The following is a 23258-nucleotide window of genomic DNA, read 5'->3' as shown; positions in this document are numbered from 1 at the left end:
AATCAACACAGACACACATATCATTTCAAAAGCTTTTATTTGTATGAACAGTTCCTAACTCTTCATTTAGCTTAGAGCCTTTAAAAGACCAGAGACTGTTTATATTTGAGTTTAGAATACAGTTTCTGCTATTAATCAGAAACAATTGTTTCTACTTTCTGGCTTATCTGTCTGTATAAGCCAAAAATCCAACCAAAGTTTCTTTTCCTGACAGATGAGGAAACATCTGAAGGACATCCTGAATTGTACAGTTGATTCTTGCTGGTGAAGTACAGTTTTAGCTTAGTCCACTGTCCCATCCAAATCCTGAAGGGAAACTCTCATACTTAATTCTCTGTGGAGCAGTGACAACTCGCCACTCTGCTGGCTATAGACAAAAGGAACGGGCCTGTCTTCCTGCATGGGACCCAAGGTGCTTCTTTTTAACACTGATCTGGTAAGGGGGGCTGTGCCTAAGTCTGAGAAGAGGCTGGCTCTAAGCAGTCTGAAGTGAGGCACAGGATCACAGGGGATAATGGCAGAGTTCAAGCAGCAGTAGAATGAAAAGCCCTACACATAGCACCCCATGAGCCTTGGGGTGGGCTGAGGCGCTCGCTGCCTTCCTCCTGTATGCCCAAACTAACACATTACTCTGAACTGGGGGATTTCAGATTTGACTGGGGATACATGACGAGGGGAGGGCAAAGGAGTCAGCTGTTCTTCTCATCAGTGTTTTAGGCCAACACAAACTGCAAGTTGGTAAGCAGCACCTTAATGCCTCTTGTGACAGTTACAGCTGAAGTGGCAGGGTCGAGCTTATAGGTGTTGGCATCTCCCTTCTTATATCGGTCCCTGAAGACGTAGATGCTTCCATTACAGCTGGCAATCTTCCAGAGGGATGGGGCAGAGCTCCAGGCCTCAGGAAGACAGAGCCGGGTAAAGCTGTCTAGAAGGGGATTATAGCACACTAGAGAGTCCCCCTCAGCCACAATGAACACCAGATCCTTATGCACTGCTGCGTGCATCCGGCCTGCAAAGGGTAGTACATAGGGCTTCACATGGCACTTGTCAGTTTCTGTGTCAAAGCACTGGATAAGTCGGGAAGGTTTGGTAAAGAAGTCTAGATCATTCTCCTCACCCCCTAGTAAGTAGATGATTCCATTGAGGTTGGCACCAGCGGCCCCAGATACAGCCACCTCTAACTGAGTTGTCTCTGTCCACACGTTATCACCTACCCGATAGTAGATGACTGCATTCGAAAGGGTATCCTGCAGTGTCTTGCCACCCAGGGAATATATGGCATCCTTCCCAGGCACAGATACCAGGGTATGCTGGAGGCGGTCCCGGGGCAAAGGAGCACACCACTCCCAATCAACAGTGGCATTGTTACATTTCCACATGCGTCGTGGGATGGACCCTCCCACTACATACAAGTCGCCACCATGCTTGCAGGCTGCAGTGATCTGGTGGCACAAGCTGTTTTGGCCACTTACACTGATGGAGTCATCTTCTGCACAGTGCAAGGACACAGCCAATGAGTGGGTTCGAGATGACTCTTTCCCAATAAGGTAAATGTGCACATTCTCCCCAATTTCCTGTTGGCAAAATTGAAATTCTGATGTCAGCTCATGTGAAGACTCTACTAACACAGGTATCCTTAGAGGTCCAGGCCTCACATCCTGACTATCCCTTGATTTTCAGGGGCAGAGAATCTGTTTTGTTCATCTTTGCAATTTAATTTATTTATATATTTATTCAAATAAGATCTTGCTATGTAGAACAAACTGTTCATGCTTAGATTCTCCTGCATCAGCCTCCAAGGGGGATTATAGGATGCACCACATCTGCTCTTACTGCTTTTGGTTTTCAGTGTTAGGAATTAAACCCAGAACTTCATGACACAAGGCAAGCATCTTAGCAACTGAACTGCATCTGAAGTCAACTCTGCTTTTGTTTGTTTATATTTATTTATTTATTTTTTAAAGAAGATTTATTTATTTAACGTATATGAGTACACTGTCACTGTCTTCAGACACACCAGAAGAGGGCATCAGATCCCATTACAGATGGTTGTGAGCCACCATGTGGTTGCTGGGAATTGAACTCAGGACCTCTGGAAGAACAGTCAATGCTCTTAACCACTGAACCATCTCTCCAGCCCCTTGTTTTTATTTTTGAGACAGGATCTTATGTAACCTATGCTGGCCTTGAACTAACTATGTAGCTGAGGCTGGTCCTCAACTTGCACTCATGTTTAAGCCACTACAGCTTATTAGAGCTGATGAACTCAACAGTGAAAGCAGTTCTTTCAGAGAAGATGGCAAAAGCTCTAGGAACTTTGAAGGTCTCAGACAGACGGCTTGTGGGACCAGAAAACACATCTGACTCCCCAGTTCTTAGGAACTTCAAGCTAGTAACTCATCAGTGGCCATGAAAAGAAGCAGGCCAGAGGCTTGGAAGATGGTCCAAGGGACTAAGGGCACTTTCTGTACAAGCATGAAGACCTGAGCATTCTCACAAAATCTCTAGCATCTACATAAAAAGTTAGGCATGGTTGGACATGCTTGTAACCCCAGCTTTGAGGGAGCAGAGACAAATGGGTCCTGGGAATGTGCTGACTGGCTAGGCAGCCTAGCCATCAGTAAACTTCAGTTAGAGACACTGACTCAGGGGCAATAGGGAAGAGAGTGGCAGAGGAATATCTGATAGCTTACTGTCTACATAACCACACCTCTGCATGCATGCACACACACGCACATACACACACACACACACACACACACACACACACACACACACACACACACACACTCATGCCAGGCCTGGCTGGGCTAGTGAGATGGTTCAGCAGTAAAGCTGCTTGCCCCAAGCCTGAGGACCTGAGTTTGATCCTTGTGACCCACATAGTGGAAGGAGAGAATTGACATCTGCATGTTGTCTTCTGACCCCAACACGTACACCAAAAGATACACATTTCCCCCTGCTCAAAAGAGAGAAGGCCACTGAGGGCTGGAATGCAGAGAGACTATGGCACCCCATCCTTGAGAATAAAATGTGTCTTACCTTTAAGCTAGTCCTGAGTGACTCTGCAAAAGCCTCTCTTTCTTCTTTATTGAAATTGATCCAAGCGTCTATTGCCTCTGTCGGGTTCTGGGAACATGGAACCCCATCTGTGAGAGCCAAAGAAAGAACACAGTCAATGGCAATATTACTGTTTTATTGGTTTTTTTAAAAACTATTTTATGTGTGTATGCTTTGTCCGCACATGGCTGTGTACCACATGTATGTCTGGTATCCACGATGGTCAGAAGATGGCGTTCCTGATGGGAACTGAACCATGGTCCTCTGTAAGAATAACAATTGCAAGAGCAACAAGCCATCTCTCCAGTCTCATCAATGGCAATCTCAAAGGGGGTCCAAGGCGAACCACAGCTGGCTGTAGTAGAGCATGCCTCTAATCCTAGCACTTGAGGGCAGAGGCAGAGGCAGGCTTATTTCTGTGAGTTTAAGGCCAGCCTGGTCTACATAGTGAGTTACATGCACACAGGCAGGACTATGTAAAGAGACACTGTCTCAGAAAAGAGGCCTGAACCATTTTATTAGACCACCATTATATGTATCTGCTTATGCACACGTAAATATGACGTTAATCTGAAATTGCCCCAGGACTACCATGCTGCAGTGCTCAGACTAGACCCAGAGTTTCATGTACCCCAACTCTACCACTGAGTCATACCACTAGCCCTGCCTGGCTTTTTAAGAGAAGCGATGACACAATATGTCACAGTAGTCACCCATCGGGCTATGGAGTTCACATCTAAAATACGGTGCCACCTCACTTGTTACCTAAGATTATTACCCAAATGTTTCTTATTTTACATTTTTTGAGTCAGGGTTTTGTTGTGTAGCCCTGGCTGTCCTATAACTCACTTTGTAGACCAGGCTGTACTGGAACTCACCGGTATCTGCTTGCCTCTGACTCTGGGTCCTGAGTGCTGGGGATTAAAGGCATGGCCACCACATGTGGCTATTTTAGATATATTGATTCATCACCATCTTCATCAGTTTATTTAAGAATTAGTCCTGTAGGCTTTCAAGGTACAGGGCAGATGAGAACATCAGGCACTGATTCCTTTTGTAGAAAAGTGATGCAGAATTTAGTCTTTAGTTACTGTAAAGCACCCTGTCTCTGACAGTAGCTACACTGATTCTCAACACTCAACCTCACTCTAAAATCCCTACCAGCGGGTTGGGGATTTAGCTCAGTGGTAGAGCGCTTGCCTAGCAAGCGCAAGCCCTGGGTTCGGTCCCCAGCTCCCAAAAAAAAAAAAAAGAAAAGAAAAAGAAAAGAAAAGAAAAGAAAAAAAATCCCTACCAGGAAGGGAAATGTAAACAACAGTTAGTTACATAAAGTTGGGGTTCTCCCGAACCGGAACATCCACTGAACATCACTCTGGCATAGCTGGGTGTGCTAAGCCCCTCCTTGAACTTACCTGAGATGATATCAGTGAGTAGATGGTGGGGCAAGTGGAGAAACTCCTCTGTGCTCTGCAGCTGGGCCAGGTGGGTCTTGGCACAGTGCTTGGCAGCAGTGTAGAGCTCGGGGTCACTGTGCCTATCTGCAAGCCACATCACCTGAAGGCAGTTTCCCACTTGGACTGTGCGTGCCAAAAACCGGGAACATTCCTCAAAGAGAGATGTCAGCTGATACATGTCTGACACCTCATAAATCTCCTGCAGCTCATCAGCCCGAAGTTTCACAGTCCCATGGTATATATAATCAACCAGGAGCTGGAACACAGACTCACTGACATCTTGCAGCACAATTACCCGGTTGTGAGCTTCCTTCAGGTTAGATGTGAACATGGATCGGAAGAAGCAGCTCTGAGCTGACAGGACCAGCCGGTGGAGCTGAAACTCTCGGCCTTCCACTGAAATGGTGACATCAGCAAAGAGCTCCTCCTCTAAACACAGTTTCATAATGCCCTGAGCCACTCGGCCTGAGTGAGACCGGTCTTTGAAAGTATAGTTCACAAAGTAGTTTTCATCCATGGATGCTCCAGGCTCCTCTGGTGACTCCATGGTAGCCAACTTCTCTTTCTGCCAACTATCTGCAAAGCAATACCACCCTAAGTATTTGGGCAATTCACAGACACAGTCCATGAATCCAGATGTCCAACTCAGGATAAGGAGAAGGGAGGCATTGGAGCAAAGTGTGTACAGACTGGCCCTTATTCCTGGCCCTGCCAAGATGGCCTATGACATTCCTGCAGTTTTCCTGCAGTGGGGCCTCTCCTCCTGTGAATTCAATTAAAGTTCCAACTCTGTTGTTTTTCCTTAAGGTAAAATCGGATATTCCTGATGATGATGTAACAAAAGACTTGGGACTTAGGTCAACCCATGAAAAAGACGAAGGAGGAAGCCTATGATCTCAAAACCAAATAATTTGGATATACAACTAATGAGACTCAGGAGAAGCATAATTAGACCAAAAAAAAAAAAAAAAAGAGGAAGTAAATGAAATAAGAAATCCAGGTATTGTGGTTAGATTCCCTCTTTGCTTGGACATAAGAATGCAGACCCTCCGATATTGAGGCCTGGGCTTGGACATACATTACTTCCACTTTTACTCTTTCCAAAGCTGCTGTTTCTTACCTACTCGCTCCAATGAGTTCTTAAAGAAGCCTGAGAGAGCCCAGCCGTCCCCGGCCGGGGGCACAAGGAAGTCCATAACCCTGTGCAATCTGACCGCGCCACCTAGAGTCGCCTAGGAAACGGTCTCCAAGGAAACCGTCCATCGACTCCCCCACCCCCGCCCCCCATTAAAAGCTTAGCTCAGGAGCCAGAGAGCGGTGTAGAACTTAGAACCCAGAACGCCCACCCTTTCCCTTTCTCTCACCCGTCCGATTCTTTGCGTCTTCTTCTCTTCGGCCTCCGCCGTACCAAAATAGGGCTACGTAGAACCTCACGGTTTCCCCACCTGCGGGTCTTTCTTACCTGCGTTACCTCCTTTCATGCCAATGTTCAGATCCGGAACCTCTGCTTCCCGCCCCGTGTCCGCCCGGAAGAAGATTCATTGCACATTTCCACTTCCGGTCCGTGCCCTTGAGGCTCCGTGGCCTGTGTGTGCTTTCCGGCTACTTAGTCGGCACCCTAAGGAACATGGCGTCTGCTGCAGCCAGGGTCTGGTGCCGTGGGCTCTTGGGGGCTGCTTCCGTAGCCAGGGGTGAGCAAAGAACAGCAGGCCGAGACCACGGGCAGCGGCAGAGGCACACCTTGCACATAGACCTCCTCGGGTCTCACCCGCGCCTTTGTGCCTTTTATCTTCCTGTGCAGGGGCTGGGCGACCCTCAGTGCTGTTGCAGCAGCGTGTGAGAAGGGAGAGCGCGGCGGCTGACAAGCGCCGTGAGTATGTGCGGATAGCGCTCTTCTCTTCAACGTTAGCAGGGGTCTTCCATTGTTTCTGCCAGATGTTTGTCCTTGCCCTGGAATGTCCTTCCCTTCTGGCAAATCTCTGCTTGCCCTTGGAGATTGCTATGGTCTCCACCTTGCTGTTAGAAACGAGTACTTCCTGTGCCCTAGATATTTGTTCCCTTCTGATCTTGATCGCCCTTTGCTCGTTTTCACAATCTTCTATTTTTTCCCTCTGGTTAAATTGTCTTTGACAACAAGTAACAACTTTTGATACTCAGAGACCAGAATAATAGTAGCTCACATCAATTTAGTATTTACTAGACACCTTAAAGATTTAAGCCGTATAGTGAATGGTTTCCTTTGGACTTCATGAGAACCATGAGATGCATCATATTTTACTGTCCATATAGATGTATAAATCATGAAGCGGTCAAAATAATTAAATTATTCAGTTATAGTGCCAGTGAACGACAAAGCAGGTCTGCCTGTTTCCAAGTGCAGAAAATACTTAATTCTTTTTTTTTAAAGATTTATTTATTTATTATATATAAGTACACTGTAGCTGTCTTCAGACACACCAGAAGAGGTGAGCCACCATGTGGTTGCTGGGAATTGAACTCAGGACCTCTGGAAGAGCAGTCAGTGCTCTTAACCACTGAGCCATCTCTCCAGCCCAATACTTAATTCTTGATTCTGTGATGTGTGGGTGCTCAAGTACTTGAATGACCATGTGGTGATTTTATGTTCAGTCAACAGAATCACACGGGTAAATGGAAAACCTGGCTTTTTTTCATTTCTGGACATCTATTACACAAAGTGACTGGGAATGGTGTGTGGGCAGTGAGTGAATCAGGGTTCTTCAGCGCTGAAGTTCTTTGACAAAGAACTTGGTCTAAACAAATACCAAGAAACAGAAGTCTGGTTCCCATCCTTAAAGAGCTCCGAGTCTGATAGGAGAGCTGACACTGTTGCATTGTTGTCATGAGTACAAGAAGTGAGGAACAGCTGAGGAACAGTGTAGAAAAGAAGCAAAGATTACCCACTACATTAACAAAAGTGTATGTACTGTGAAAAAGAAGTGGTGTTTCCCCCTGAGTTTTTTCTTTTAAGATATATTTATTTTTATATATGTGAGTATACTGTGGTTGTCTTCAGACAAATCAAAAAAGGGCATCAGATTGCCATTACAGATGGTTGTGAGCCACCATGTGGTTGCTGGGATTTGAACTCAGGACCTCTGGAAGAGCAGCCAGTGCTCTTAACCTCTGAGCCATCCCTCCAGCTCCTCTCCCTGACTTTTAATCACATCCTAATTCCTTGGAGGTACTTTATGCCTATACCTCTTAAGATTCTTTAGAGAGGTTTTGGAGAGGTGGCCCAGTGTTTAAGAACACTGGCTGCTCATCTAGAGGACCCAGATTCTATTCTCAGCATCCACATGTTGGTTCACAGTCATCTGTAACTCCAGTCTCAGGGAATCTGACATTCTTCTTGCTTCTGTGAGCATCAGGGGCTCATGTGTATATAGACATACATGCAGGCAAAACACCAAAATAAATAATAAAAATAATTTTTTTAAAATAAAAATTCTTCAGGAAGTCCTACTGAGTCTTTTTTTTTTCCCAACAGACTAGAGGCAGGGCTGGTTGCTACCTTCTCCCTTCATGCATTTTTTTCTTTCCAGCCACTGTCAGACCCTCGAGTGATGTAACCCACAAGCGGCTCTCAGCATTTGGAGAGTATGTGGCTGAAATCTTACCTAAGTATGTCCAACAAGTTCAGGTAATATTCATTGTCCTTGGGTCTGGGTTGGGACTCCCCCATGTCACATATTTCTTTACCTTAAGTCAGCAGCTTTCAACCTGCAGTCCCAACCCCTCTGGAGCTGCCTATGACCTTCAGAGAACATAGATATTTATGTTATGGTTCACAACTATCAAAACTACAGTGATGAAGTAGCAATGAAAATAATGTGGGGGTCACCACATGAAGAACTGTGTATTACAGGATCACGGGAAGGTTGCAGCCTTAAACAAGTGACTCCTTCTGAAGTGAGCTACTCCCTCAGTGGCTACTTCTTCCCTCCATATTCTTTCTGTATCTGCAGGTGACCTGCTTTGATGAGTTAGAAATCTGCATCCATCCTGATGGAGTCATCCCAACGATAACCTTTCTCAAGGATCATACCAATGCACAGTTCAAATCCTTGGCTGACTTGACAGCAGTGGATGTCCCAACTCGGCAGAACCGTTTTGAGGTCAGTTAAATGTGAGATTTGGTAGAGTGCTTCCTACCATACGCAATGCCCTAGGTTGATCCCCAGCACTGCCTAAAACTAAGTGTACTGGTGCACCTCTAGTCCTTGGTACACCCAAGTCTAATGCTTTGGAAGTGAGGGTGTATGTGTGTGTGTCATGGATTCAAGGTCATCTACAGCTACACAGAGAGTTCAAGGAAAACTAGGGCAATATGAGATGAGATGCTAACTTTGAAAAGGATAGGGGAGGGGGGTTGGGATTTAGCTTAGTGGTAGAGCTTGCTAGGCCCTGGGTTCTGTTCCCAGCTCCGAAAAAAAAAAAAAATTGGGTGACATTTGAAGACTAAAGGAAAGAAAGGGCATAGGAGATTTCCTGTTGAGTGACAGCTACTATGGAAACCAGAACGTTCTTTGTTGCAGCTTCAGTCCAGGTCACACAGAACATAGCAGGACTTTTGCCCAGTTTTATTTGTTGCCTTCCTTTTCTTTTTCCTTCTTCTTTTTCTCTTGTTTTGAGACAGGCTCTCCCTGTGCTGGCCTGGAACTATTTAGCTGACTGAATAGTTGGAATTAGAGGTCTGTGCCACAGTGTTTTGCTCTGCTTAGCTTCTCTGACAGTAAATGGATGCTGGCTGCAGTGACACATGCACATAGTACTTGGGAGGGGGAGGCAGGCAGATCCCTGTGAGCTAAAGGCCAGTCTAGTGTACATAGCAAGTGTTAGGACAGCCAGACCCAGACTCAAAAAATAAATGAATAATGTTGTACATATGGGTGTGTGTGTGTGTATGCTGGGCCTTGAACCTGGGCCTTACACTTGCTAGTCAAGCACTCTACCACTGAGCTATATAGCCACAGTTGGGGATTTGATATTATATGGTTCAAGAGGATATTTTGTGGCTGGCCTTGGATTTTTTTCTTTCTTTCTGTTAATTAGGATAATTAGAAGGTTATATAATATTAAAATACAGAATTTATCTTGGTGACTTTAGAATGCTATATCATTGCAGGCATAATTGCTCAAAGCAAAGAACCCAGGAAAGAACTGTTAGAGAAGCAATTGAAAATAGGTTTGGGAGGCTGGCAGTATTGCTCAGTGGTAAAACACAAGCCTAACATGTACAAAGGCTTGGGTTAAATCCCAGCACCACCACCAACAACAGAAAAAGACACTGTTGTTTTCTTTGTTTTTAACAAAATCTCAATCATTTCATTTTATCAATAGAAACTCAGGAGCCAGATGCTGGGGTGGAAGCCTTCTACCTTAGACAGGCAGAGAAAGCACCTAGCTGACCTTCCTCCTCGGGCAGTGTCTCAGGAGGAATGCCTTCTCCCACACCTCAGGGACCTCCTTCCTATTTCCTGTGCATCTCTCTACCCACCTCCTGACTCCCTTTACTCTGTACGGTTTTTTCTTAGTAATCCTATGTTCATTTCTGTCAACTGGTTGCTTGTTCTGCCTCTTGACCTATGGTTGACTTTAATCCTGTTTAAAATATTCAAGCAGAAAGCTCTTGAATTAAGGCGTGTGCTAAGGTGGAGCCACACCACATCTAAAAACATTAGGGCAGGTGGACAGGAAGATCTTTAACAGGGGCGACTCGGCCAAAGACAGGATGGCTAAGTTGCAGAGTCATGGTTGTGGCCTTTGTAAGTAGTAGAGAATGCAGGGTCACTGGTGGAATGTGACTCGCTGCCATCATCAATAACTGATGCCCTCGTTCAGACCTCTTATCCTATAGCCATCTTGTTCTTCCTGCTCTCCCTCTCTCTCTAGATTGTCTACAACCTGCTGTCCCTGCGGTTTAACTCTAGGATTCGTGTGAAGACCTATGCAGATGAGCTGACAGCCATTGACTCCATAGTGTCTGTGCACATCGCGGCCAATTGGTATGAGAGGGAGGTGAGTTACAGGATGTGGTGGGCCCTGCCTTTCTGGGCCAGAAGGACAGCATTGTAACTGTGGGGTGTGTCACAGTACAACTCCTGCTGTTGGCCCAATGGATGGGTTTTCTGAGAACCACTCTCTTCTAGGTCTGGGACATGTTTGGAGTTTTCTTCTTCAACCACCCTGACTTGAGAAGGATCCTGACAGATTATGGCTTCGAGGGACATCCTTTCCGGAAAGACTTTCCCCTCACTGGCTATGTTGAGGTAGAAACCTTAAAACTGGGGTAGCAGTCCTGGAGCCTGGGAGACCATGAGCATGATGGGAATCTGATCTGTAGATTATGGTGGTTTAAGAGCCTGAGCTGTAGTCCTAGTTTCATTTTGGTAATGGGCAAGTTGTTTGATTTAGCCGGGGGACACTTTTCTTATCTGTATAATGGAAACAGTAAGCGCTTAAGCGTATGGTGGTATTGTGACATGTAAAGCCTGGCATATTGTAAACATTAGTAAAATTAGCCGTATTGTAATGATTGTTGTATCTTATTAAGATTTATTTTTATGTGTATGGGTGTTTTTCCTGTATATATGTTATGTGAATGTCTGTACCTGTGGAAACCATAGAGGGTATGCCAGATTCCCCTGAAACTGGAGCTATAGGTAGTTATAATCCACCGTGTTGGTGCTGGAATTGAACCTGGATCTTCTGGAAAAATAGCCAGTACTCTTAATGACTGGAGCATCTCTCTAGCCCCTTGTTGTATTTTTTCAAGGAAAAGCAAACAAGGCTAGGTTATTTTTATTTTGCTTTTTTTGGTTAATTTTTAGTTTAGTTTTGTTCTTTGGCCTGGCTGTAAAAAATTATTTATTCATTCATTCCTTCATTTATTCATTTATGTTTTTCACATGGAGACAAGGGTTCTCTGTGTAGCCTGGCTGGCCTGGATCTTGCTCTGTAGACCAGGTTGACCTGCCTTCTAAGTGGTGGAATTAAAGGTCTGCACCACCACTGGTTTACAAACAAGGTTTTATTGATTGATTAGAAAAATGTCTTGGGGCTGGGGATTTAGCTCAGTGGTAGAGCGCTTGCCTAGAAAGCGCAAGGCCCTGGGTTTGGTCCCCAGCTCCGAAAAAAAGAAAAAAGAAAAAAAGAAAAAAAAAAAGAAAGAAAAATGTCTTAAGCAGAGAGGAGTTCTTCAAAATGGTTGCCCTGTAAAGATAATTTTATGATCAAGGCAACCTTAAAGCTATAGTCTGCCCCAGTCTCTAAGAGTGAAGAATTATCACTGAAGGGATTTGGCAGAGAAGCAGCCCTCAACAATAGCTATTGAAAAGCCTTTAATTCGAGCACTCAGAGACAGAGGCAGGCGGATCTCTTTGAATTCAGGCTAGATGGTCTACAGAGCAAATTCTAGGACAGCGAAGGCTACACAGAGACACCTTATCTTGAAAACAACAAAACAATAATAGCATAAAGAACACCGTGATCCTGGGGCTTAGGAGGCAAAGGTACTGCAGGCCAGGTTCACTGTTACTTTCTCTTTTTAAAATGATTTATTTACTTTTATTGGTTTGGGTGCATTGGTGTTTTGCCTGTATGCATGTCAGTGTGAGGGTGTCATATCCTCTGGAACTGGAGTTACAGACAGTTGTTAGCTGCCATGTGTTGCTGGGTCCTCTGGAAGAGCAACCTTTGAACCCGCTGAGCCATCTCTCCATAGTACTTTTTGATACTCTAAACACTAGGAAAGCTGAGGCAGGAGGATTTTATTAGGGCCAGCCTGGGCATAGCAAGAGCCTATTAGAAGGTGGAGGACTAGCACAAGGCTGAGGACTGAGTTTGGATCTGGAACATCCATGTAAAAAGCTGGATGTAAACCAAGCACAGCGGTGACAAATATGTATGCCACCACTATCTGGCCGATCAGTCTTTTGTTTTGTTTTGTTTTTTGGAATAGGGCCTCTGTATGTAGCCATGGCTGTTCTGGAACTCTGTAGGCCAGGCTGGCCTCACTTTTAATTGCTGGGACTAAAGCTGAGCACTCTTGTACTGACCTAAATTTACTCTCTACAGCCACTGACTGTAATCTGAGATCAGTCTTTGCTGTTACCTTTTAAGGTGTGTGATTGAGTGAGCAGTAAGTCTGCTAACAAAAAGTTAAGAGCTCAAGGTGTGGTGTGGCAGGGAGTCATAGCATGTAAAAGGTAAAGGCCATCGTGGACTCCTATACATTAGTGTATTGTGTGACCAAATGGGTAGTATGTCTGGATGTAGAGTGACAGCCTGTGAAGAGCACTGAACAGACAGAAGAAGGGAAAGGGAAAGGGAAAGGGTTGTGTGAAGTGGGCTCCTTAGTCATCAGCCCTGACTTGCTTCTGCAGCTACGTTATGACGATGAGGTGAAGCGGGTAGTGGCTGAGCCAGTGGAGTTGGCACAAGAGTTCCGCAAGTTTGACCTGAACAGCCCCTGGGAGGCTTTCCCTGCCTATCGTCAGCCCCCTGAGCATCTCAAGCTTGAAGCTGGAGACAAGAAGCCTGAAGCCAAGTAACTTCACAAGATGTAGATCCTAGAGGAAAATGCCTTACCTAAGGTTGTCTGTAAATAAACTCCAGTGGACATTCACTCCTTCCTCTGTGGTGGATTGCTTGTTTTTCTTTTTAGGTTTTTTCAAGACAGGACTTCTTTGGAGCACTGGCTGCCCTGGAACTCAAATCTGTGGACCAGGCTGGCCTCAAACTCAAAGACATGCCTTTCTCTGCCTCCCGAGTGCTGGGCTTAGTCATGGGCCTCCACCGCTGGGCTGCCTTTGTATTTTTAAGATAGTTACTTATGTAGTGAGGGTGGCAGCACATGTGGAAGTAAGAGGATGGTGTTTAGGAGAGCTCGCTCTCCTCCCATTTGAGTTCTAGGAATCCACCTCAGGCCATCAGGCTTGGCAGCTAGAGCTCTATCTGCTGGGCCACTCCCTCCCCCAGTCACTCGTGTGCCGGTAAAGATACTGACTCAGGACAGGCAGGTACAGGATGGTGCTGGTGGCGGTGGTCCCTGCCAAAGCAGACTGTTTAATGGGACCGTATGCTACAGCTACAGACATTGTGATGTGGGCTTGGATATGTTTATAGAAGGTTTTGGATCTGTAATTCAGTTTTCATAGTTCTTAAGAATAGGTATGAGGGTTGGGGATTTAGCTCAGTGGTGGAGCGCTTGCCTAGGAAGCACAAGGCCCTGGGTTTGGTCCCCAGCTCCGAAAAAAAAAAGAACCAAAAAAAAAAAAAAAAAAAAAAAAAAAAGAATAGGTATGGCTTGGTTTCTAGTGACAACTGGAGGGCCTTGAAACTGCTGAAGAAAGTTCTTATCAGTAGACTGTGTGGAGGCAGCTGATAGATCCACGGGCCTGAGTGGAGCCAGGAAAACCCCAATTTATTGTCCTCCCACCTGAACATCCATAGAGTTCTATAAGTCAAGTGTAAGAGTCACTTACTCGGGGAGGGGGAAAGGGGATAACATTTGAAATGTAAATACATAAGAAAAAATCCAATTTTTTTTTTTAAAGTTACTTTCTCTTAGGCTAAAGGGATCTTCCCAGTTTTTGGTCTAAATCTAGAAGGGTATTAGCAAGTAGATTCATCAGAGATGTGAGAGAGAAAACACTCAGGAGCTACAGGTCCATGTCTGCCTTCAAGACAATGCTTCCTTCCCCAGTGGCTCTGTCTGTTTACTCTGTGGTGTGCATCCCATGGGCACTTCTGGTCTACCACTTGCAGCTGGAGAACTGGATGTGCAGCTAATGCACAGGAGCCCTGGAGTCTGGGCTGACTGGCCTCTGTAGCAAGATGCTTTCAGTGTGAGCACAGACAGTAAGATGACATTGCTGCCTGAGATGTATCCCTTGGGAGGGCCAAGCTGGAGCTGTTTTCTTATTAAACATTAAGCGAGAACAAACATGCTGCTACTGCCAAAACTGAAGAGTCCCCATCTCTTAGGGGTGAAAATAGCCCCTAAGAGGTGAATGAGCCCATAGCCAGCCCCTCCTCAGCACTGCAGACTGACACAAAGTAATACAGGAGTTGCCTGCAGTAGGAATGTTGGAGCTGAGGCAGATGAAGGATCAGAGAGGGCATGGCTGGGATATTGCAGTTTCTGCTTTGTCTAGTAGCCATTGGTCTCTTCCCTTGGGGGATTTCTGGCCAGGATGATGAAGGTACAGGGGCTTCATGGTGGATAGAAGTCAAGGAAAAGCTGAAGGCTGAGGGCAGGTACAGTTGGCTCTTTGAGCCTCACATGGCAGAGGAGGAACTGTGGGCCTGGTGGGTGTCAAACTGATACACGATGGTGTGGGAAGCCTATGGCGGTTAGTCCCAGTGCTTACTGCTGCCCTGGAACTCCACTAGGGCAGTGTGCAAGGTACAGGAGTCGCATTAGGCACTGAGTCGAGGGGACTCAGGCTTGGTATGCACTGAAGGGTGACATCAGCATGTATGTATGTGCATTTGAAATAGGAGAGGAGGTGGTATCCATGCACTTTTCTGCTAAAGGTGTCCGCTGGACAGCAGAAGGGCACATCTGGGAGGCTAGGTGTCAAGAGGGGAGTTCAGTAAGGATCTCATTCCACTCTACTGCCCTAGGGCAGTCCATGGACAGCACCATTGAAGGAGGTGGCCTGCAGAAGCCGAGAACATGGAAGTGATGTTTCTTGTCATTTCTCCTAGCCCGAACCATGGGGTTGGAGGGTCCAGGCATCCCAAGTTTAGGGTTCTGAAGGGGGCTGTCTACGAAGGGTAGACCTGTTCAGAGTGGGGAATAGCCAATACGTGTCTTACTACCAGCTTAAAGCCTCCCCCACTCTATGCCCACTCTTCCTGATCCCTAAGGACAACCCACCCCTAAAATAGCTCCCCCTGCAGCTGCTGTAGGCTGGGCTGGAACTGGACCACACATGTAGGCCGCTGACTCAGGCTCCTCCTGCAGCATCGCATGCCCAGGGATTTGGAGTGTGCTCAGTAATGGCTGTGGCAACTCCATGATCTTCAGAAAGGGCCTCTCCTTAGCCCTTGGGTTTTCAAGCATTTGTTCCTTACAGGCCTTGTCCTGTGTCTATTGATTGCACAGGGCTAGTAAGGCTGAGGAATGGGGTTGGTGGTCTTTGCTCTCCTGGTACAGGAAACACTCTGGGACCTGTGCAAGGATTTCTGTCCCCAGGGCCAGCACCCTTCTTTGGGGTCCCGGGCCTCCATCGTTGACCGATCCCCTGACCCTTCCCTTTCACTTGACATTTTCTCTTCTCCCTTTCCCATCCTGGGCAAGTGCTCTATCTAGCTCCTGGTTCTTCTTCTCAGATCGCTGGGCCTACCTTAGCCCCTGGCTCCTGACCTCCCATGCTTATTCCTAGCTGATCCTTTTCCCTACATACCTAGCTAAGGCTTGGGTCTAGGCAATAAGCACAGTGCATATATGTCTGGTGGTCAGGATTGAAAAGTCTGCTTAACACATGTGGAAAGAAAAGCTGCCCTTAAATAGTGTCAGGTCCTTAACTCCTGTCTTGGTGGCTCTGTGAAAGACAGGAACCCTGTATGCTTGTCACCCAGTCTTAATATTCTCATTTCAAAGCTAACTGAGACGTCGTGGTCTCTGAGACTGCTAAGTCCCCTTGTAGACTGGGAATACAGATTGGACGTCAATGACTCTATTTACAGGAGGATAAAGGGAAAGGTGGGGAAACTGCCTGTTTGTGGAGAGGGAAAGAGTCTTGTTTCACCTCAAACAAGCATCACATGTACATCTCAGCGTTAGGAATGAAGATGGAAGAAGACAGAGGCTGGCTCAGACACTAGGATATGTGTTGTTCTGACTGTTTAGCTCTGTTTTGGCCTCCCAGAGACCATCTCATTTTTGTGTCGACGACCACTTACTCTAACTCGTGCTCTGAGCAAATCTCATCTGGGAGAGCAGGAGCCAGGACAACCAGCCCTTCCTCTCAGTCCTACGCCCTACTGAAAGAAGGGAAAATGCTTTTGTATTCCTAGTGGGTTAGATTTGTAGAATGATGTTCCCTCTCACAGAAAGGCATAATTTGGGCCCAAAGAAGAAAGTCATTGGTCACTGAAGAGAAGTCAGCCAAGGATGCACTGGACACAGACATGAACGAGAGGCCTACTTGAATTTAGAAGACTATGCTTCAAATTCCTACCTTCTCACCCTCAAGGCCTGACCCCCATCTAGGTCCTATGGATTGTCCTAGTCAGTGCGGTCCTGTCCAGTTCCGAGGAGAGGAGGAGGAAAAGGCATCACAGTCATTACACAGGGCAGGACCATAAGGCTGACAGGCAGCCCCACTTTATTGGTAGAGTCCAGGCGTGCTGGGCAGGTAGTCATGCTCGGGCCGGTGGGGCGTTCGGGCCGCGGTCCCGGCTCGGCATGCATGCCCCACGGCTCTCCCAGGCTCCTCCAAGCAGAGGCTCAGAGCTCTGGGGGCTTGAGGGCCGGCGGGGAGGCAGCAGTGAGGTCAGGGTACACCAGGAAGCCAGAGAAAGTGATGTACTTGCCGTGGTTGCTGTAGGCGCCATAGCCATCATGATCGTGGCTAAGCAGCCAGACGGCATCGCCACGCTGCAGTGGCAGCATCACGCTCTGACTCTGCATCTCACGGCGCCTCGAAGCGCCGTCGTCGTAAATCATGGCCTGCACCTCGTCGCGGTTCTTCATCAGCTTCACCGACAGCGTCTTGCGCGGCAGCTTGCCCAGCGTGAAGGAGAAGAAATAGGCTCCCGGTAGGCGGCAGCGGAACACGCCGGCCGCCGCGTCGAAGTCGCCGCCTATGTTTACCAGCTCGGTGTCGAAGGCCAGCGGCCGGTGGCGCGGTCCGGGTCCCGCGTCCGAGCCCACCAGGCTGCGCGTGCGCGCCGCGGAGAAGGCCGAGCGCGGCTCCAGGGCTGCGGGGCCGCGCGCAGGCGCGTCAGCATCGGCGTCCGCGTACACCAGGTAGCCGCTAAAGGTGGCGCCGGGCGCGCCGAGCGCGTACTGCGGGGCGCCGTGCAGCCGCAGCCACACCGTGTCGCCGTAGTCGAGCTGCAGCATGGCACTCTGGCTGGCGGCGCGCCGTGCGCCCGGCCGCCGCTGCTCGTCGAAGGCCAGCGCCTGCACCTCGTCGCGGTTGCGCACCAGCATCACCGACAGGCTCTTATGCGGGGCCTTGCCCGCTGTGAAGGAGAAGAAATAGGCGCCGGGCACGCGACAGCGGAACCTCCCGGTGGCTGCGTCGAAGTCACCTCCGATGTTCACGTATACCTTGTCGAAGGTCACCGCCATCTCCGACGTGCCCTCCAGTGGGGTGGTGCGAGCCGCCGAGAAGGCTGACCGCAGCTCCGAGGAGCCAGGCCCAGCCCGGCCCAGTGCCCAGCAGGCCACCGGGCCTAGGAAGCCGAGCAGGAGGAGCAGCATGGCACCTAGGAGTGGAGAGAAGACCCGGGCAGGGGAGGAGGGTTGGACAGTGGCTGCCTCCACCTGTACTTTCTCTTCCTAGCCTTGCTCTTGACCCATAACTTGCTCTCCATTTTCCTTCACACTTAGACTACTAGGTCAGTACTTCTCACTTAAGAGTGCCTCAGTGTCACCAGGAGGGCCTATTACAGCACCCATATTTGTTCTGAGTCTGGAATGGGACCTGAGACTTTGGATTCTTAGTGGTCTGATTAAATCTACCAGAGGTTTTTAGAACCACTGGATTAGACCAGTAATTCTCCAAACTTGTGTTTTTAAGTATGAGAGAATCCTTTTGCAAATAAGACCTGGTGCATATGCCACAGACATGTTGAAATGTTCTGGTTAATGAGGCCTACATCCCTGTCCTCTCTCCTCCTCCCTCATCCCTCTCTGAGCGTTAAAGAGGTCTAAGTTTCCAATAGCCAGCTCATCCTCTGCACTTTCCTGGGACTTTGCTCCTTGGCCTGCCCCTCACGACAGACACTGGCTCTTGTGTCAGTTTCCACCATGACAGTGTTTTAAGTCTTATCTGGGGATGAGTGGAGAAAAGAGCTGCTTTCTAACCCTTTCCTGGCCTCTGCTCCACTCAAGGGTCCACAGGATTTCTGGACTCCCCTGGAGTCCTTCCTGAACTTCAGAGGTTCAGCCAAGCTTTAAGTGAGTGCTTTCCCTATGAAAATAGAATGAAGTAAGGAGGGGCTGGAGAAATAGCCCAGCAGTTAAGAGTTTTGCTACCATTCCAGAGGACCCAAGTTTGATTTCCCAGCACCACATGGAGGTCCACAACCATCTGTAACTCTAGCTCTGATGCCCTCTTCTGGCCTCCACTGACAGCAGGCACACATGTGGCACACAGACATATATGCAAGCAGAACACCCATAGTCATAAGTTTCTTTTAATTATCCAGGGAGAGATGGATAACTCCCTTTGTGCTCAGAGGCTGGCTCCTGTGGGAAGGAGAGAGCCAGGGCCGCTGAGGCGGCAAGGGAGGATAAAATAAAACTCTGGTGGTGCTTTGGCAGGATGGTGAGGTCATCAGCTTCATTTGGTGGCGGTGGTAGAATGTGGTGGCAGACACTTAGATCTGGATACCGGTCTCGGAATGAACCGTAAGCACTCTGACACTGAGTCGTGCTCCAGTCACCTTTGGCAATTGTTTTAACTCTCTGAGTAAGGCTTCATCCGTGTAAATATCACGATGGAGGGCCAGCCACACAAATGGGTGGTAAGCATACCCAGACAGCAACTGTCAAGATGCTCTGTGCTGGGACACACCTAGAGGCTTCTGAATGTGATGTAATCGAATTCTTGACATAAAGAAGTGCGTTCGAGCCTCAGTAAGTGGCGAGCTTGGCGAAGCATTATCCAGTCCCTGGAGTCACTAATGGTGAGATTCTAGCCTGCTTTGGAGGAGGGCAGAGACAACTCAGGACATGAGCCTTTCTGGAAAGTACCCTGGGCGTGTGTAGCCCTGTGCCTCTTACAGACTCCAGGGGGCCTGCTGAGAGCTGCCAGGTCCAGCTGTGTAGCTGTGACCCACTCCTGGGTGTTCACCTGCAGTCCACTGCCCAGCTGTTAGAGTAAACTGCTCTGCCCTATAGTTCTAACAAGAAAGACCTCGAGTCCTGCTGAATACTGACTCCTTCCAGAGGATACTTTCCTGATTCTCACACAGCTGTCCTATGGGTTACTTGGTGAGGGTAGGGAGGAGGGAAGGGATCCATCCGAGGTGGTGAAGACTATACCTGAGAAGTGTCCAGTCTATTCTGTTTCCTTCTACAAAGCTCTTTTGGACATGTAGATAAGCCCTCTCCCATTTTATGAATGAGAAATCCGTTGCCTAAACACGGGGTACACGTTTTTAGCTCAAGGTCATCCACTGAACTCTAAGCCTTAAACAGAGGGTTTATTTTTTTTTAAATGTAGCCTTTCTTTTTTTTTTTCTTTTTTTTTTTTATTAACTTGAGTATTTCTTATATGCATTTCGAGTGTTATTCCCTTTCCCGGTATCCGGGCAAACATCCCCCTCCCCCCTCCCCTTCCTTATGGGTGTTCCCCTCCCAACCCTCCCCCCATTGCCGCCCTCCCCCCTTATTTTTTTCTCATTTCAAACTCAGTGTGCTTCTCTACCAGCTTTCCCTCTTACACAAAGGCCAATGTGTTTCCCGCCTCAGTGACCCCTTTTGCAAAAAAACGGAAGAGGCATGGGGAATGAGTGTTGGAATCTACAGTGAAGGAGGAAGCCAGCAAACAAAGGCAAGCAAACCCTCTGTCGTTTGTCTCCGGAAAGGTGGGAGCTCTCCTACCCTGCAGCTTCTCTAGCAGGTCTGCTCTCGAAGCTCCTGCCCATCGTATTCTTTGCCACCTCCCTGCCAAGCCAAATGCACCCATCGGTGCCAAAGGTTCTTGTGTGCCCAATACCCTTCCTACCTTTATACTCCACTGCACATGTCCCTGAACCCTGGATCCTTCCCTCTAACAACCTTTCCCCAGCAGGTCAGAGGAGGATGGTAAAGTGTCAGGTGGGTCTCAGAGCTCCAGGAAAAGAAATGGCTACATAAAGCTCTGTCCAGGTGAAGCTCAAAATAGTCATCTTCAAAGAGAAAAACTGGGACAGAGAGCTGAGTAGACCCAGAGCCACAGAACCAATGGAGAAGGGGCAGCGATGTCAGACTAAGGGCATTTCCAAGCCCCCAGCGCCTTGTTCCCATATCCCAGTTAACACTGCTTTCAAGTCGTGCCAGAACCCCCCTTGTATCTTCCTTGAAAGTCTGCATCCTTCGAAGAATGTGAGCCCCACTTTTACAGAAGCATCCAATAAATCCCTTGTCACAGGGAAAAATGCCCCCAGAAAGGGGTCCCCGCAAGCCCTTTTTCCATGAGACCTGCCCTCCACTCCTCCCTTTGGAATAAAAGCCCCTGAGCCTCTTTCATGAAAAAAGCGCCCAGGTCCTCCTTTCCAGGAAAAGGGACCGGGTCCCTCGTGCCTCCCGCCGCCCCCGCTTGCAGAGAAGAGAAGCCTGCGCCCCCGCCTCCTCCGGGCTGCCCTCACCTGGCTGGCGGCCGGCGGGTCGGCTTCGGTCCCAGCCGGCGATCCTGCTCGGTGAGGACGCCGGGCTGCACACTGGTCGCCCACGCTGCGGCTTGACCAGGCCTCCGGGGGTGGCGGGGGGCTCAGCCGGCGACGAGTGGGGACCCCGGCAAGGGAGGCGTGAGCGAGTGGGAAGGACAGCAGAAGCTGAAGCGGAGAAGCGCAAGGGCGGGGAGCAGGGGAGGCGGAGGGGAGAGCGGAGGACGAGGGAGGGGCTCCGAGCAGCCGGGCCTGGGGCACCGCACCGAGCCTGCGCTGAGCGTGGGACCCTTCCTCATTCCTGGATCCTGAGCTTTATCCTCTGGGTGCCGAGCACAGGCGTCATTGATCCAAGTTAGCAGGTGGGGAAACCGAGGCCGCTAGAGAGGCCCAAGTCATCCTACAGAACAGCTTTTTATCTTGTGTAGGGAGAGAGGACTCGGGCAAGGCACGGACAGGGCTGCAAGCAAGGACAGTAGGAGGTGAGGTTTTGTATGGGACAGATGTCCAGGCTGAGTGGCCTTGGGGAAGGTTTGAGGGAAGAGAAGGATAAATGGGTCAGTGTCCTTAGTAAAGTAAGAGGTGAAAATGCCCCACTTTTCATTTCTCACTTCTAAGTCTGCAAATATCCCTCCCCCTGCACCTCGTGTGCTAGCAAGGCTGGAGGAAGGACAAAGCTGCAGGCATCAGCACTTCAGCATGAGACCCTCTGAGAAGAACAAAGGAGAAGCAAGATCCTTGGAATATACTGATTTTTTTTTTTTTCTGGAAAGGGTTGAGAAGGACAATGGAAGGTCCCTGTGTGGCACATGGACTTTCTGGGGAGCTATGCCCAGGGTAGCAGGAGTCCAGCAACACCTCAGGGCTGCGATCAGCATCTGCCCTCCTACCCCACCCCCACACAGAGGTCTACAGGAGCCCTGGCCCTCAGGAGCTTTCCTTCTGGAATTCTCCACATATCTGGTCCCAGTTACTACAGTATAAGTCATTGCCAGTGGAGAAGTGATGAGCGTGGGAAGCTCCTCCAGGGTGTTGGGTATAAGAGGGCACAAGGCAAAGTGCCTGCCTAGCCCTTGTCAGATCACAAAATGTCTCCTTCTCCTTGAAAGTTGGGGAGGGGGACATTTCAATGGAGAGGGCACCGGGGGTGGGTTGAGTCGCACAGACATGCAGTTGGTAAGACATGCAGAGTTGGGAAAGGCCAGGAGCCAACCTGTGACAACTGTGGCCTTCCTTAGGCACTGGACCCCCCAATCAGGGGAGGAAAGGGGAGGGAGGGAGGGAGGCAGGACATTTGAATACCAGTTGGGGCTGGAAGACACTTGATGCTTAATATGGCAGAGCTCTGAACAGAGAAACCGGGGTGAGGTGGAGATAGATGAGTAACACAGGGTGAGGTGGGGATGGGTGAATAACATGGCAGTAGGCATTGCTTCAGGATCCTGGGAAGGCAGAGGTCGGGAAAGACATGGTGAGGAGCTGCTGGGTGTGGGGGCAGTCAGGAGTGGGGGCGCCACAGAGATACCAGATAGACATTAGGAATTGATAGGGCTCAGAGCAAAGGACCCAGGCTAGGCTGTAGTCTTTGCTTGTTCCTACCTTGTAAATCACTCTGGTTCAAACAGCAGGTGCTGGCAGTACCCTAGCCTGGATGTTGCCTGCACAGGCGTTTGACCCTAACTCGAATTTGCATCTCTCTCCTGGAGCATTCTCGGCTGTGCAGTTAGTAAGGCTAGAGTGATGAAGAGCTAGTACCCCCTAGCAACCCTCCACTAATGAGGGGCATGGGCTTGAAGTGAATACTTCGGCTTCCTGCTTCCTCGGGGAGAACTTCATATACCCAGTTCCAAGATGTGTTCTAGCAGAATTAAACCCTTTTAGGAGCTGGAGAGATGGCTCAGCAGTCAAGAGCACTGGCTGCTCTTCCAAAGGTCCCGAATTCAATTCCCAGCATCCACATGGCAGGTCACATCTGTCTATAACTCTTGTTTCAGTGGATTTGACACCCTCACATGTACTACAAGCAGGCAGAACACCAATGTACATAAACTAAAACAAGAGTTAAGAAAGAAACACCTTTAGCAACAACATAGTAACATCTGCATACTTTAATTTCCTTCTTTCCTTTCAGGCCCCACCAGTTTCCTGTGATTACCTCCTAAATACTGA

The 23258-nt window shown here is 48.5% G+C and overlaps 4 protein-coding genes across 10 annotated transcripts; 2 read left to right on the top strand and 2 right to left on the bottom strand.

The window, feature by feature from the left end:
• Window positions 1-20: 20 nt before the first annotated feature.
• On the bottom strand, window positions 21-6020 carry Kbtbd4 (kelch repeat and BTB domain containing 4). Of its 6 annotated transcripts, none has more exon segments than NM_001399486.1 (4): window positions 21-1574; window positions 3043-3149; window positions 4473-5090; window positions 5879-6020. In NM_001399486.1, coding segments are annotated over 3 exon segments (1557 nt in total). In that variant the 5' UTR covers window positions 5062-5090; window positions 5879-6020; the 3' UTR covers window positions 21-713.
• Ndufs3 (NADH:ubiquinone oxidoreductase core subunit S3) lies at window positions 5962-13168 on the top strand. Its single transcript, NM_001106489.1, is given in 7 exon segments — window positions 5962-6205; window positions 6316-6384; window positions 8078-8175; window positions 8501-8650; window positions 10428-10553; window positions 10685-10804; window positions 12920-13168. Coding segments are annotated over 7 exon segments (795 nt in total). The 5' UTR covers window positions 5962-6141; the 3' UTR covers window positions 13088-13168.
• A 1787-nt stretch (window positions 13169-14955) lies between these two features.
• On the top strand, window positions 14956-15938 carry Fam180b (family with sequence similarity 180 member B). Its single transcript, XM_087655047.1, is given in 5 exon segments — window positions 14956-15215; window positions 15218-15317; window positions 15444-15621; window positions 15623-15677; window positions 15680-15938. Coding segments are annotated over 5 exon segments (711 nt in total). The 5' UTR covers window positions 14956-15013; the 3' UTR covers window positions 15856-15938.
• An 894-nt stretch (window positions 15939-16832) lies between these two features.
• On the bottom strand, window positions 16833-21279 carry C1qtnf4 (C1q and TNF related 4). 2 transcript variants are annotated; one of them, XM_087651822.1, is made up of 2 exons: window positions 21072-21159; window positions 16833-19419 (listed from the first exon to the last, which is right to left on the bottom strand). In XM_087651822.1, the coding sequence occupies exon 2, from the start codon at window positions 17974-17976 to the stop codon at window positions 16996-16998; it is 981 nt and encodes a 326-aa protein (XP_087507948.1). In that variant the 5' UTR covers window positions 17977-19419; window positions 21072-21159; the 3' UTR covers window positions 16833-16995.
• Between the last annotated feature and the right edge of the window lie 1979 nt (window positions 21280-23258).

The sequence above is a fragment of the Rattus norvegicus genome, chromosome 3 (genome assembly GCF_021556685.1).
Source record: "Rattus norvegicus strain SHRSP/BbbUtx chromosome 3, alternate assembly SHRSP_T2T, whole genome shotgun sequence".
In the NCBI taxonomy this organism is placed as follows: Eukaryota; Metazoa; Chordata; class Mammalia; order Rodentia; family Muridae; genus Rattus; species Rattus norvegicus.
Note: the sequence above shows the minus strand (reverse complement) of the source record. Positions and strands in the feature narration are given on the sequence as shown.